At 41.2% G+C, this 15,422-nt stretch overlaps 1 protein-coding gene across 7 annotated transcripts in view; it reads right to left on the bottom strand.

Moving 5' to 3' along the window:
- Positions 1-5,267: 5,267 nt before the first annotated feature.
- MET (MET proto-oncogene, receptor tyrosine kinase) overlaps positions 5,268-15,422 on the bottom strand; it is a 118,712-nt gene continuing 108,557 nt past the window's right edge. For all 7 annotated transcript variants that reach the window (XM_073328148.1, XM_073328150.1, XM_073328152.1 and 4 more), the window contains 5 exons: positions 14,605-14,786; positions 11,617-11,726; positions 8,779-8,944; positions 7,799-7,935; positions 5,268-7,687 (listed from right to left, as the gene is read on the bottom strand). In XM_073328148.1, the coding sequence (XP_073184249.1) occupies positions 7,477-7,687; positions 7,799-7,935; positions 8,779-8,944; positions 11,617-11,726; positions 14,605-14,786 (806 nt within the window). In that variant the 3' untranslated portion in view covers positions 5,268-7,476. The remainder of the gene's footprint in view (positions 7,688-7,798; positions 7,936-8,778; positions 8,945-11,616; positions 11,727-14,604; positions 14,787-15,422) is intronic.

Here is a 15,422-nt window from a genome sequence, read left to right as displayed (position 1 = left end):
TTCATTTTTTCATGGCATGAAGGTAGTGTTATTATTATTTTAATCTCCTTGGGGTTTTATTCTGCAAAATATAGGACCAAATAATCCTCTGCGGAGAGGGATAAAATCCTGTGGATCCCAGCAGGAGAGCCATGGATGGGGAGAGCTGCTTTGGCACAATAACTCCTATGCAGGGCTGGGGATCTGAGCTTATGGAGGGGCAGGACAGGATTAATAATTAATAATTGTGATCCAGAAACCTCCTGGTGCCAACTGGCAGAGGGCACGGGGTACAAGGATCCACTGGGTGCACCCAGGGTATCTATGTGAGGTTTCTATTTAAAGCATGTGTCACACTGGTCATCATGATTAGAGCTCTGTGTCTGATATGGAGATCACCATTCTGTGACCTCCATGACTTCTGCAGTGGCCCCTGGGATTGTCACACCAGATGCTGCTCCGGTGGCCCCGGGCAGCAGCCCCCCAGACGGCCAGAGCAGCCCCTGGCAGCTGGTGCTGCTGGCCCCAAGTGCCCCCCCTCAGCAGCACCCCTCCCATTGCCCTCCCCTGGAGCAGCACCAACCCCCCGCCTCCAAGATTTAGTCGCAGGTATTTTTAGTAAAAGTCATGGACAGGTCACAGGCCATGAATTTTTGTGTATTGCCCGTGACCTGTCCATGACTTTTACTAAAAGTACCTGTGACTAAATCGTAGCCTTAATCATGATCCTTGTGAAGTGGATGTGCAGATAATGTGAAAGGAGTTATGTATGTCTACCGAAAATTATGTTCTTAAAGTAGGCAAATTAAGACAGGTAACTAGATGAGAAACAGATTCTAGGCAGGAAGGGGTTAGTAAACACTTATCTGCCTGGCAGACCTTCATGTATTGTATACCTCCGGGCCAACTCAATCGGCGTAAAAACAATGGCTGTTCTTGGAAACAGGCTATGTTTGCTGTCTGGGTCAGGTACAGACCTGAGGATTTACAAAGACAAAGGAACCCCAATATCAGTCTCTGAAGCAGGAACCTCCTGGGGTAAGGGACCATGTTCTGTAACTGCATAAGAGAAGTGGAAAGGGGACGAGATTTCATCCTTTGGTGTGGGAAGAGAAGCTGTCACCAGGCTTGATCTTATCAAAGGAGTGTCTCAGTCATCCTGGTTGAGAATGCTAGGAAAAAGACTTGGGATAAGCTAGCCTAACAGAGGAAAGTCTTGTGTGTTACATTTAGGCTATAGAATGAGTGTCATGAGTTTGTTTTATATGTAACTCCTTGTTTTCAGTAGTCTGAGTTAGTATCATTTGCTTTCATAAACTTTATTCTTGTTTTCACTATATCTAAGTGCTGTGTGTTAAGTGCAGTGGTGAGTCTGAGGTGAAACTAGTAAGATGATGAGTGTTATTCCTTTGGGAGTAGAGAAGCTGAGAGTTCTGTGAGCACTCGTCCAAGAGGGATGCTTGGAGGACTTGGGAGTTGGTGTGTGCCTATTGCTAACTTGGACACAGAGCGAGGCATGGAAGGTAGGGCTTGTGCTGCCAGAGGCTAGTGGAGTCTGGAAGCTGACCCACAGACTTCCTCATGCTAAGAGCAAGTGGTAGTGAGGTGCCTCACAACCCTAGATACCCCTGGGAAGCATCACAATAATGTCCCAGGCTTTGGAAAACCATCTACCAGTTTGCTGGAACTTGATGTGACTTCCATTATGACCAGTTTTGCTGTCAGTGGCTATAGGTTTATAATAACGTACACGTCTATTTACCATTAAGTTCATACAGTCTCCATACTAATATTACAAACTTCCACTCAGCTTTCTTATTTAAATTGTGCTTCAGTTTTAGAGCCATAAGTGCAATGAGCAAGTAGAGACCTCCCTAGCCTGAAGTACTTTTTTGTGGCTTAATAAGCCAGTAAGCCCCCCTGTCAATGTGTACAAAGCATTCCTTTTGGCACACGCCCTGCACCCTAAAGTTTTTGGCAGTAGCACTTACTACACCATAGGGGAGCGTTTTCAAATCTCATTTATTCTGAGGAGTGGTTCAAATGTACTTGGTAATTAAAACGGGCAAATCTGAATCTCTTGTCAAATTGCCATAACCAGACACATTAGCTCTACTCTTGGTCTCAAGGAGGCAGAGATGTAGGGTCAAATCTTCCCTATCTAGGTTATGCCACTCATGGAGTTTCCTGTGTATCATTCTGTTGGGAGCTGCCTCCCATCCTGGAATTGATAGGGCGTTCAGACCAAAGAAGACACAGATCCCTCACACATCACTGAAGCCAGATCATGGCACAGTAGCCCAGTGTGCAACAATTTTCCCTGATTCCACATGACCTTTTAGTCCCACAGAGTTTCCCTGAAAGGCTGTGGCAGGGTCAAGGTTTATGCCACTAAAGAGAAACTTCACAAAACTCCTTCTCGGGGGGTTCTCATTTATTTTTATGTTATGTTACATACAAGACCACACAAAGTCCAAATTCCATCCCAGTCTCTTGCCACATTCTCCTCATATAGTTTACATCCTTGAACACCTATGATTTTATCTTTTCCTGATTTACAGAGCTGGGGCCAAATTTCACCCTGAGTTACTCATATGATTTCTGAGGGTAGAATTTGTCATATAGATTAAATCCTTTTGAAGCAGTTTTAAGAGATTCCTCAGCCTTACTAATCCAGGAAACTATAACAGAAATGTTGGCATACATTCTTATATAAATTAAGTTGTATATGGCAATTAGAGTGATATTATCAGATTAATATTTCAACAATAACAAACCTGCAAGAATACCAGTGGGAGGGAGGGAAATACTAGTGTGCAACACCTCGCCAGCTCAGTGTGGTAGTAAAGTATCACTGGTTCCCTTGTTTTAGTAGAAACTTTATTGTATTTTATTAAGTGTCTACTGTAAAATATAAAAGCCGTGTAAAAGGGCTGAGTAAACATTACATTAAAAACATGGGTGAAATCCTGGCACCATTTAAGTCAATGGCAAAACTTCAGTGTGGTCAGGATTTCTCCCCCTGATTTCTAACCTCTTGGCTTTTGTGGGCTTGATTTCTCAAATCTTAGTATTCTGCTTTCTTGTTAGCTTTTGCACTAATGTACCAGAACAATAGATAGTATTAACTTTAATGGAGCGATGCCAATTTAGGCCAGCTGAAGATCTGCCCCACCATGTTATGTGCATTATATAAAGGAAGTTACTAGAGCACATAACCAAGTGTTAGTCTTGTGATTCTGATGTCCTTTCAGCAGCGCAGCAAACTTCAAGTCTTAACAAATCATGGGAAGGAAGCAGAGGAATGCATTACAAATCTGGTATTTCAGCTAAGTACGTCATTCGGCTATACGTTGTAATGCAACAGACTGATGACACTGCAACTGATTTTTGACTGCAGTAAAATCTCCAGGTTCATTGAGAAGTTTTAGATGACTTTTTCCAGCGCACTCCTCAATCCCAACATGTAAGATGTACTAATGGAAAATAATTCACGGATATTAAAAATGGCAACACTATTAGTGTATTCGGCTTATGACACAACAAAAGTGCACTTTCATTCTAAGCCCTTATTTTCAATAACTTTTTTTTCAAAATTACCTTTGGGGTTGAAGTTGCTCATTCTTGTCCTCAGTCAACAAGTCAGATTTTCTCCAAACAAACTCTTCAGCTATTCCGGAGTTAGAGCACAAAAATGCTGTTTTCAACCAATTAGACATTGATTTTTAACCCCACTTAGTTAACTAAAAAATGGTTTGGATTTAAAACTTAGGCAAATCATCTAGGCCAGGTCTACACTACATAGTTTTGCCAGCATAACTATGCTGGTAAAGGGTGTGGAAAATAAGAGAAACAGCTATGTGGCAACCCCCCATGTAGACACAGCTTATACAGGCAAAAGGGTCTAGTATAGCATATGTCCTTTGGAAAGGTGGTTTATGGTTTAACTATACTGGCCAAAGCACTCCTTTGGCCAGTATATGCTGCATCTCCACCGGGGGCTTTGCCAGTATAGAAATAACAGTATATAGCTGTATCAGCAAAACCTTTGCAGCTGTGATACTCAGAGCTCAGTGGTTCAGGGGCCAAATTAGTGATCAACATTATCCAAACGAGCCACAGTCGTGTGAATTCATTGTTTCATTTACTATTTTATTTATATCTATATATAGATATATAAAATCTCACAGCAAAATGAATGACCAAGTATTCTACAATTGGTTAATAACAGTAAAAGCAGCCTAATTAGTTAATAATTAAATCACAGTGTTTTAATATCATGTGCGCTATACAGAATAGACAGGCCAAGGGACCCCTGGCACCTCAGACACGGTTGCGTCTGGTCTGCACAACAGAGTGGTTAGAACGCTGGCAGCCACTGGTGCTTTATCCGTACTAGCACTTTCACCACTGCATACGTGAGATCAGATCCAGAATCAATGCCACCGAATTAGTGACTACGGCACTTCCCTGAATTTTTGCTGAATGTTGCATTCCTGCCCATGCTCCCAGTCACCCTGGAGATTGCTGTCACTGGGAGAAATCTAAGAGGACAAACACTTTGTTTCTCTGCTTTGTGCATCTGACAACACTTCAGCTGATTCCATCCATCTTAGAGAAGAATTAACTCCCACTCAAATAGCCACCTGGCTTAGAGAGGAGCATGCTAGGAAGTGTAGTGTTAATGTGGCCCTCCCTCTGTTGACACCCTCCTCCCACAGCTCTCATTGACTTGGGATGGAGCGTTTCTGTGGGGAGGAGGAGAAATGCAGCAGGGGAAATCCTTCCCCCCGACCTACAATCATGCCTAATTACCTGTGGCACTCCCTGACACCAATTGTCATTGAGACCTGGAGCTTAGAAGGATTCAGGTCTAGAGAAATCTAGTTCCATTAAATAGAACAAAAATGTAAAAATGATACAAACCTTGCTCCAGAATGGAAGCTGAGCACCAAATTCCTGCTGTCTGGAAGAGACTAATGGACAGACTGTGCCACAATTGTCCATTATAGGGAATCTTGTGCCTTACTTTAAAACATCTAGTACTGGCCATTGCCAGGACCGGATACTGGACTACACGGACCATTGTCTGATCCACTGTGGCAATCCCTATGTTTTTGTGTGTCTAAACTGTTCCCTCCCATCTGCTCCCTCAGTCCAGTTCCACAAGTTTCCGATCCCCCTGTTCATGTTAGTGGAAGGGAATATAAAGGCCTATGTCAGCTTAACAGTCAAATACAAATAGTAGTACCATGAATTATCAGCACACAGAATGTTACGATACTTCATTTTAATAACTTTTATTAGGTCACACCAACAACTATCTCCATAAGTACCATTCAGCTCATTTGCAAATGCATGAATTGACAAACATCAAATCCTTACCAGAATCATATACTCTTACAGGTGTCCCAGACACAACATTAACTATATTAAGCAAAATTCATAAATAGTAAAAATGTTTTTTTTTTCACATTGCAGCCTTCCTCAAGCATGGATGTACGGCTTTGGAGTATCCTCCCCAAATCTTTGTGTCATAAACTTTCTTAGCCATTGTAATGACTGTAGAGATGATTCTTTTTCCTGCAGTAAAATCTTTTGTCCTTTAGCAGTTTACAGTTAGTAGTGCTCTTAGCACACATGAAATGTTTGCATCTGAAATGAAAGTGGTGGTGTAATACAATACAGTATTATCAGCTTGTAGTTTGCCCACCCTCATTAGAAACCTTTCCGTTGTAACACTCTTCCTCAAGAACAATGAATCTTCCTCATAATCAGGTCCTTTCTAAACACTACCTCACCTTGCACATATTAAAGTGTTTGACTTCCAGCAATGGTTATATTATAGTTAGGGTGGAGTATCAATTAGTTCTTTTCCTCCTTAATATTTACATAGTCATTTTTAACCTCACTACAATGTATGACTCCAACGTTGACATACATTTTCTGAAACATTCACAGTGCAGTATTTTGTGGCCTGACCAAACCTGGTATATGTCATTAAAAATAAACTTTTTTTTTTATAAAAATAGAATACTTTAAGTGTTTAAACTAACAACCAGTTATATCCTACACCAAACAAGCTATACAGTAATATGCACAGAATTCCACAGGAACATAAATGACACATGATGCTTGCCCTAAAGCTACAGTACTCTTCCCTACATAACAAAAACTTTAATTAGTATCTCTTTTGAAAATCACTTCTGGTCATGATTTAGGAATATACTGTGTATCATAACTCACTGGGCTGGATTAACTCAAGGAGCAACTATGGGTGCTAAAAAATGTTTCTTCTTTTGTTCAATTTTCTTAATCCTTCAGTACTGGCATGCAAAGGATGGCAGCAATCCCACCACATTGCAGCCTTGTTGGCTTTCCTCAGCTGGCTCAGCATCTCTTCTCAACCACTTACACACACTATGCTGCAGCTCCTTTGCGTGGCTGGCTGGCAGAGTTGCAGCTACTAAACATGCGGTCATACCAGCTCCTCAGGGTCACTTGGCTCCTCGCACTGTTACTGGTCCACTGTTTACTTGACTACCTCTCCAAATGGTGCTTCCAAAACTGCTGCATCATAGGCTTTAGCCTACTGGTTAATATGGATTCCTTAAATTTTTACTCTCATGGAACAATTAAAGCACTTTATTGACAGAAGAGAAGCCTCACAATTTTCAGTAAGAAATCTGTACATACAAATTATTTCTCAAAGGAGCGACTGAGTTTTGGAATGATAGTGACATTAACATTGAGATAGCTTTTTTCCGGGTGTGTTCCCTTACATTTTATGTACAGCATAAATATACTGCTCCTCAAAAGCTGACATACTCATTTTATTTCATGGCATTTTGGAATGTTGACTATCATTTTAGAAACTTGCCATGAGACTGGCTCTAAGGAACCTTATTGATATAATGGCCAAACAAAGAACAAAGGTAGAGTCTACTTTATACAACAGGAGACATTGTACAGTTTTGGAATTCTCATTATCTGGCCTGGTCTTTGTGTGAAAACCGTTACTGCACTGCCCATTGCCCAATAGCACATGCAACAGGAATGGTACATCAGGCTTGAGCGATTGGTACTCTAGCTTTTCCCGTCTTTGCATTAATCATGAGTCTCTGTACATCCCTGCTGCTCACCCCTCATTCTGCTGTACATGCTGTAAACTACAATAAAACCCAGGCTGCAAATGGTGAGCACATTCATTTCACAAATGAATGAGAGCTGGTGGGTATTAGCACTAGATGGTGGTAGATGTAGTCTGGTAAATAGATACAGCCGTCCCAAATATTTGGGATTTACCACTGTAGTGTGTAGAATCCCATAGCTATAAACAACATATCTCATCAACAGTGCAGTTTGGACAACATCAAACATGTGCAACAGTGTTTTCACAAAAACTGGGCAGTGAAAAAGTAGTGGACAAAACATTTACTTTTGTTCATACTACTACTAATGGATTTCTCTCTGGCATTGTATTGTAGACAGACCTGGTCATGTATCCACATCCCTGTCTCTGTTATCTTGTGATGACAAAAGAGAAGGATAGGGAGCAACGCATTTCACATTGACATATGTAGCACTGACATGAACATAATGCTCGCCGATAAAAGTGGAGAAGATTGTTGATATATTAGAAACCAGTTCAGAAAATGCTGGGCGCATTTCAGGTTTTGGATGCCAACACTTTAGCATGACTTCATACCTGCCATTGAAATAAAAATACAGTAAGTGCTCATCTATGAAATATGTAAAATAAACCCAACAACCCAGAATCAATAACGTTTGCAGGATATGTTGCAATCTATTTACTTACAGTGGATCAGGGCAGTATTCCGGTTGCAGTAGCCTTCTTCCTTGTAACAAGTAAACAGTTATATCAAAAGAATTCACGTCTGGGTAGGGCGGTGCTCCTCTTGTCATAAGTTCCCACAACAACACACCAAAGGACCACTAATAAAACAAACCAATAGTAAATCACAGGGGAGAGAAGGTTCTGAACTCCACTTGTAGAATATGGTCTGACAGATTTGATCATATCCATTTTCCCTGTGAAACAAGCTATTTTACTGCATGCAGCCTATAATGCTGCAAACAATTGAGGAACCACTTAAACTAGAAGGAGAGAAACTAAACTAAGTAAGGTGAAATTGGCAGAGCTCCTTTGAGGTCAATTTACAGCAGCTGAGGACTGGGCTAATGCCATATAAATACATACTGGAGAATACAAATGGCTGAAATTCTATACATCAGACTAATCTGAATCTGAATTGAATTTAGGCTAAAATACAAAGTGATGCAGCCAACTAGTGACTTCAGCTAGTAACTTTTTTTCTTCATATGTAGCCAGGTAACGTTTGGTCGCAATGGTCAAAGTATTTATAAAGCAAATAAAGCCTCTTCAAGAGGTGTTATCTGTTAAGAATGTGAAAGCTAACTTTGTGTTTTCTATAGTTGCAGACCTAGGAACTAATCCTGCTCTCAGTAATTTCAGTGACAGATTTATCCTCCGTTTTACTGGGACTGTGATTAGGCCTCCATTTCTTTCCTGAGGAGCAACTGACAAAACATGCCAAACTGCTGTCGCTTTGTGATGAGCACAGATATCTCCTGTGCACTTGGATAACACCAATTTCATATTCTTTTGTGAGCTAGATTAGGATTCCACCCTAGTCTTGGCTTGGACATATAGTCTTAGTGCATTAATCAAATGCCATAAAGATGCCTTTGGTGGTATTTCTAGAGGTGTTTTTAAATGAGGTACATATAAATATACATAGATAGTCTGTACATTACCACATCTGATTTTGTAGTGAACTTCTGAGTTTGCAAACTTTCTAAAGCCATCCATTTCACTGGCAGTTTAGCTCCTGTTTTATTGTGCACACTGTAGTATTCTTTATCATAGACATCTCTAGCAAGACCAAAATCAGCCACCTTGACAGTGAATTTTTCATCCAGCCTATGAAAATGACAAAAATTATTATCTGTAGCTGAGCAGACAGGATTTACAATGACTGTGAATATTCTCTAAATTATAATAAGTGACTTGTGTGTTTGAGACCGTAACTTTTGAAGCCAGCACTCTATCTTGCGTCTATTAACTCATGCTAAATTGAAACAAAAGACATGTGATATCCATTTAACAAATTGAATGAACTCAGAAATATTACTGCTATTGCCCTGATCATTCAAATTACAATTCTTTAAAAACAGTTGTATCATAAAAAAGGTCTCTAATACTGCCCTGTACATCCAGACAGTGAATGCTGAATTATTTCTTATATAGTTGCTTCTTCTTCCATCTACCTGGAAATCTACTAGTTTTCATATTGAGATACCACCTTTCCCATTCACTAATAGTTTAGACAAGACAATTCCTCTTTATCACACTAATTGTTCAGATTTGATGATAGTCCATAGCAAAGGCAGTATTAGGTGTACATATTGAAATACACAGAGCTGATCCATTGGTTGGTGTATTTTTGTTATTTAATAGATAAGTAATACTAGATGGAAAAAGGCCCGTAGGGCAAATCCTTCCCCCTTCCTTCCTGGCTTTGGAAGGTCCCAGACACATTATTATTGCTGTGGTTTTATTGGGTGGGAAGGCAGCATTTGGGAGCCCACACAGGAGGTTAATGTTTCCTGTGTGCTGTGAAACCCAGCTCTATGTGGGCTCCCAGGTTATCCATAAAGCAGGGCTTGGGGTAGGGAAGGATTTGGGGTGAAGGTGGACCCACCAGCTGCTGAGAAGAGTCACTGGCCATTACCCTGTGTGAAATGGAGGTGGATGAGTGGCAGTAACTAGTGCAACCTCAAGGCGACAGTAACAGCCATGTTGCATCCGAGGAAGAAGGATGTTTCCACCCAAGCCCCAATAGGACAATCCTGTACCACACCCAGCCACCTGGATGAAGGGAGACATTTTAGCCCTTACACTGTAACTAAAATAAATTTTTGGAGTAAACTTGAGATTGTTTGCCTAAGAAGGAGTCCTATAAGAGGTAACAAAATAGAAGTATGTAAACTAATGCATGTAACAGAGGAAGTTCTGTTCTTTCTTCCTCATAAAGAACAAGGTAAAACTGAACCATGGCAAATTAAAAACTGATCAAAAGAAATTATTTTTCACACAACACATGATTACTTAGACAGTGGAACTCATTGCCACATGATATCATTGAGGGATCTTGCTAGTAAGATTCAAAGAGGGATTGAACATTTATAGGGATAACAAAAACATCCAAAGAATTCTAATAGATAATGCTAAAGAAGGAGTATTGGAAGAGACATTAAACCCCATGCTCAGTGCTTGAACCAATCTCTAATTATTAGTGATTGGGATGAGACCTTCATCGGGCAAATTATCCCATATCTGCCGAAAGTGGGGTTTCTTGTATATTCCTCTGAAGTATCTGGCACCAGAGAGAGAACACTGTAGTAGATGGACCATTGGGTCTGATCCAGTCTGGCAATTCCTTTGTTCATAAAAAGCCTGAAAAATATGTAACCCCTCACTCATTACAAATCCCTGGATCTGCAGAGTAACTGAATTAGGAGAGGCTTTCCACAGCAGCCACATTTAAAAATATTATATAGCAAGGGTGAATAACCTTTTTGCTACCAGGGCTCCACTTCCTCACACGTACAAAAAGTAAATTCCAATGATTAATACTGTAGTACATTAATTCCTACTGTAGGTGATGAATCAGCATAACATGGGCAAGTACTATGTCAGTCATTGTGCGAACTAAGTTGTCTGGTCACCCAGACACTAATAAGATTCTTTGCATAATTTTGTTTCATGCCCTTTTGTGCAGAATCAAGCCAAAATGATGTCAAGTCCGTGCAATGAAAGACCCACTGTCAAGCAGTCTCATTGTTACTGTTTCTTTGTTTTCCCCATTTTGTGTTCCACAAAGTTTCACCACATTTACCTCCTTACTGCCAGGTGAGGCAGCATAGAAAGGCAGTTTATGAGTAGCCTGGGTGAAAGCACAGCGTTAAAAAAGGCAAGTTGAGACAACGCAGTTTAAATTCCCTCATAGGAGTCCTTTTTAATTCTCTGGCAGCTCAACCTTGAGAGCTGCCATCCTCCCTTTCCTTTTCCTTCTGCCTGCACAAAACATAGAATCATAGAATATCAGGGTTGGAAGGGACCCCAGAAGGTCATCTAGTCCAACCCCCTGCTCGAAGCAGGACCAATTCCCAGTTAAATCATCCCAGCCAGGGCTTTGTCAAGCCTGACCTTAAAAACCTCTAAGGAAGGAGATTCTACCACCTCCCTAGGTAACGCATTCCAGTGTTTCACCACCCTCTTAGTGAAAAAGTTTTTCCTAATATCCAATCTAAACCTCCCCCACTGCAACTTGAGACCATTACTCCTCGTTCTGTCATCTGCTACCATTGAGAACAGTCTAGAGCCAACTGAATTAGGCTCATGCATATGTGTAACCGTAAATCTTTAGCAGGCTAAAGCAGCTCATTTTTATGTGAGCTTAATAGTATCAGTATAACATAAAAATACATTTCTGCTGCAGTATATAGTCCAGGAAGCTTTACATTTACCACAGGGTTACTCTCCCCACAATAATGTGATAATGTGGCATGGAATTAGATTATTGTACTTACATACAATTTCTTGCAGCCAAATCTCTATGGACAAACTTTTTGCTTGCAAGGTATTTCATACCTTTTGCTACTTGAAGGCCAAATCCAATCAAATCTTTAACTGTTGGGTTCTGTAAAACATGGACATTTACAATCGTTAATAGGATATAGTAAATTATGGGGAGTACTGATTGGGAATGCAGTTGGCCATCTTTTGCTATGACCATAATGTTTTGGGGCTTTGTATCCTGCCTTCAATTTGTATTAAAAACTCCCAGTGAGAGGCAGAAGTTGGCAATGAAACCAGGTACAAGCTTAGATCAGGCTCCAGCTAATAGAAGCTAAACATAACTTTTATCTTGATAGGAAGACAACATAAGAAGCAGCAAGTAAAACCAACAAAACTTCCCGTCTGTGGATTCATGGAATATATAATATAATGGACCAGAACCCCTGGCCTAGTCAAGCTCAGTGCAGTACCAAGGGGATGGGTTAGGCAAAGGCTGGCAGGGGGCCAGTTTGACCCCCAGTATAATTTCAAGCAGCCTGTAGGCTGCACAAAATTACACCTGGCTGCCATTGTCCCAAAGGATCATCCCAGCAACTGGAGGTCACCAGAGTGCAGAGGACTCACACTTGGCCTTACCAGCCTCAATGCTGGGGCTGGGGTCACATGTAGTTACTATGCCAACTCTACACCAGGAATCCCCAGGTAGCAGATTAAATTTAAAGTTCACATCAGTAAGAGAACAGCATTTGGCCCATTCTCTTTACATACTCACTTCCAATATCACCCGCACAGTCACTACAATCTTTTGTTCCCTGTCACAGTGACTGTATCAATTTATGAATTCTTTTCTGTTTTCCGAACAACAATTATGATTGCAACCTTCAGTGTGGATTAGAACCTCTGTTTTGGGGGCAGGAACCGACTAAGGCTGGGAGACTGAAACAGGCCCATTGACAACTGAATAGGTCAGCCCTGGCAGAACAATGGGGTTGCTCTGACACAACCACTGACTTGTAATGACTCTGCCTCAGCAATTCCAGTGGGGGTTGGAGCATGGAAAATACCCACTGGAAGGGCAGAAAGAGAAAAGGCTTCACATGCAGCTTTTAAAATGACATGCTCTCCAAGCAAGGAGAGTCATTCCAACCTGAGAAACATGACATAGCTGGAGGAGTGGGGGCAGTAGGATCTGGCATTTCCCCAATGCCAATGCCAACTGACCAAATCCCAACACCACTCAGGAATGACAAGGACTTGGGATGGAGGGGTGTCTTCAAGATGTTGTTTTGCCTACATTTGCCTACAGGAGTATTGCTTCTGTGTTGAGAGTAAAGTGTGTGTGTTAAAGAAGTTCCTGTGCAAAGCCTGTGTTCCCTACTTTACCTGCCATGTGTTCACAAGGAGTTAAACTATGCACCAGCGTGCCCATGGGGGTAGAGCTCTGGGCGGAGTCTGAATAAATGACTGGGAAGGCTTGGGGGTTCAGCACTGGTTTCAGGGCCTAAGGCAGTTGAACTGCAGGGTCCCACATCTCAAGGAGGGTGCCAGATGGGGAGTATGCACTCTGGGAGTGTGCCTTGAAGACCAGGCCTAGCAACAGTGTCTGGACACTGCCCAGACCCTGCAGGCCTCAAAGTATGTGGGATCCAAAGGTTGGGACTGATGCAGCAGACTGGTGACCATCCACTAGGGGGGCTCAGCCAGGACTGTCACAGTTGTTATTTTGAGTCTAGTCTGAACATATTGCCTAGGCAGACCTGATGCCCAAGGCCAGCAATCCAATTTATTCAATCAGAAATTACATAGACTCAGAAGTTTAATACCAATGTGTAAATTCTGTATCTGGTTGCATGACTATTTATTATACAACTATAACACCCTCCAGGTTTCTATGAGGTTAAGCTTGCTCTGGACAGTTCTTTCTGTGAAACAACACTGTTCCACTGGCTTTTGTTTCTTTATTATATTATCATTTGTATCCCCTAAGAGCCCCAAACACGGACCAGGACTGCACTGTGCTAGCTGCTGTATAAACACAGAGCAACCAGACAGTCTCTGCCCCAAAGAGCTTACCATTCTTGCACATCATTTGTTTAACTGAATATTTACTAAGTGAACTGACTATTTACTAACTGTATCTTGCTACATATATACAGCCTCAGTTACCCAAAGGCTCCTTTACACTGCTATAAGTGAGCAAAAATGCACCAGAGCCGTGTAAAGGAGCCTTAACAGAATGGAGAATCAGGTCCATTATCTTATACTTGGTAAAAGCGCTAAAACACATTCTACTAACTTGTACTCTTAGTGCAAATTTGAGAGACTTGAACTAGTACCAACCATTGCTCTGTTTTTTCATTTTTTTTAAAAAAAAATCACAAAGACTTTGTTGTGAGTAAAAAGAAAAGGAGGACTTGTGGCACCTTAGAGACTAACAAATTTATTTGAGCATGAGCTTTTATGAGCTACAGTTCTCCGATGAAGTGAGCTCTAGCTCATGAAAGCTCATGCTCAAATAAATTTGTCAGTCTTTAAGGTGCCACAAGTCCTCCTTTCCTTTTTGCGGATACAGACTAACATGGCTACTACTCTGAAATTTGTTGTGAATATGGCACTGATAATAGCAGCCAGATACGATTGTCCCTTTACATCAAACACACAGGGCCAGATCTGCAGTGGGTGTAAACTGGCACAGCTCCCTTGAAGTTAATGGAACTGTGCCAATTTACACCACTGGATGGTCTTGCACACCAACTTTAATCTCAGAAACCAAATTTGTTTATAACAAGGGGCTTATGGATGGCAATGGTAAATCTTTATTGTCAATGAGTTTTGGGACTATATTCTGAAAAAGAATATAGCACTCTCAGAACAGTGGTTAATATACAAAAATAATGCCATTTTATAAACAGAATGTAGTGGTCAGATCTGGTAACCTATAATACTGTTATAGGGAGTGCTCAAACGTCACCATTTAACAGATCTGATAATGTACTTACATGAGTCTCATTCCTAATGAAGTTTCGAAGATCTCCATGTTTCATATACGGAAGCACCACCAAAGGAGACCCCTCACTGGGCAAGCAAATTCCCAGTAGCGACAGGACATTGGTATGAGTGAAATCTTTCATGATGATCCCTTCTTTGAGAAACTGAGCTACTTCTTCCAGGTCTGTAATTCCTGAGAGATACGGCAGTGGGAGTTGGGGTGGGGGGGAGAGAGATCAATTTGCAATACATCTAAAGTGCAATAAATTCTAACTTACCAGAAACTAGAGGGGATAGATATAATTTTGAAAACGGGCCATTTTCTTCCCCTTCCCAAGCAGGGAGGTATAGTTGAAACTATGATCCAAATCTGGTTGTGGAGTTTGACACATGGTTCACATTGAAGTCAGTGGACCTGATTCCATAAAGCAGGGGTACTCAAACTGGGGGTCGTAACCCCTCCGGGGATCACGAGGTTATTTCGTGGGGGTCATGAGTTGTCAGCCTCCACCCCCAAACTCTGCTTCGCCTCCAGCATTTATAATAGTGTTAAATATTTAAAAACGTGTTTTTAATTAATAAAGTTGGTCAGGTTCAGAGGCTTGCTGTGTGAAAGGAGTCACCAATACAAAAGTTTGAGAACCACTGCCATAAAGCTTGACTTTACTCATGAACATGCTCATGAACTACTCATGTGAATAGCTTCATTGAGGTCAAAGTTACCAGCATGTATGAGTGTTTCAGGCTTGGGCTCAGTTTGAACTGCATACTAATATGTATATTTAGAGTATAGTCCAGTAAGTTTTCAACACTGTCAGGTTCAAAGCAA

Source organism: Lepidochelys kempii, chromosome 1 (genome assembly GCF_965140265.1).
Source record: "Lepidochelys kempii isolate rLepKem1 chromosome 1, rLepKem1.hap2, whole genome shotgun sequence".
In the NCBI taxonomy this organism is placed as follows: domain Eukaryota; kingdom Metazoa; phylum Chordata; order Testudines; family Cheloniidae; genus Lepidochelys; species Lepidochelys kempii.
This window is presented reverse-complemented; position numbering and strand designations above follow the sequence as displayed.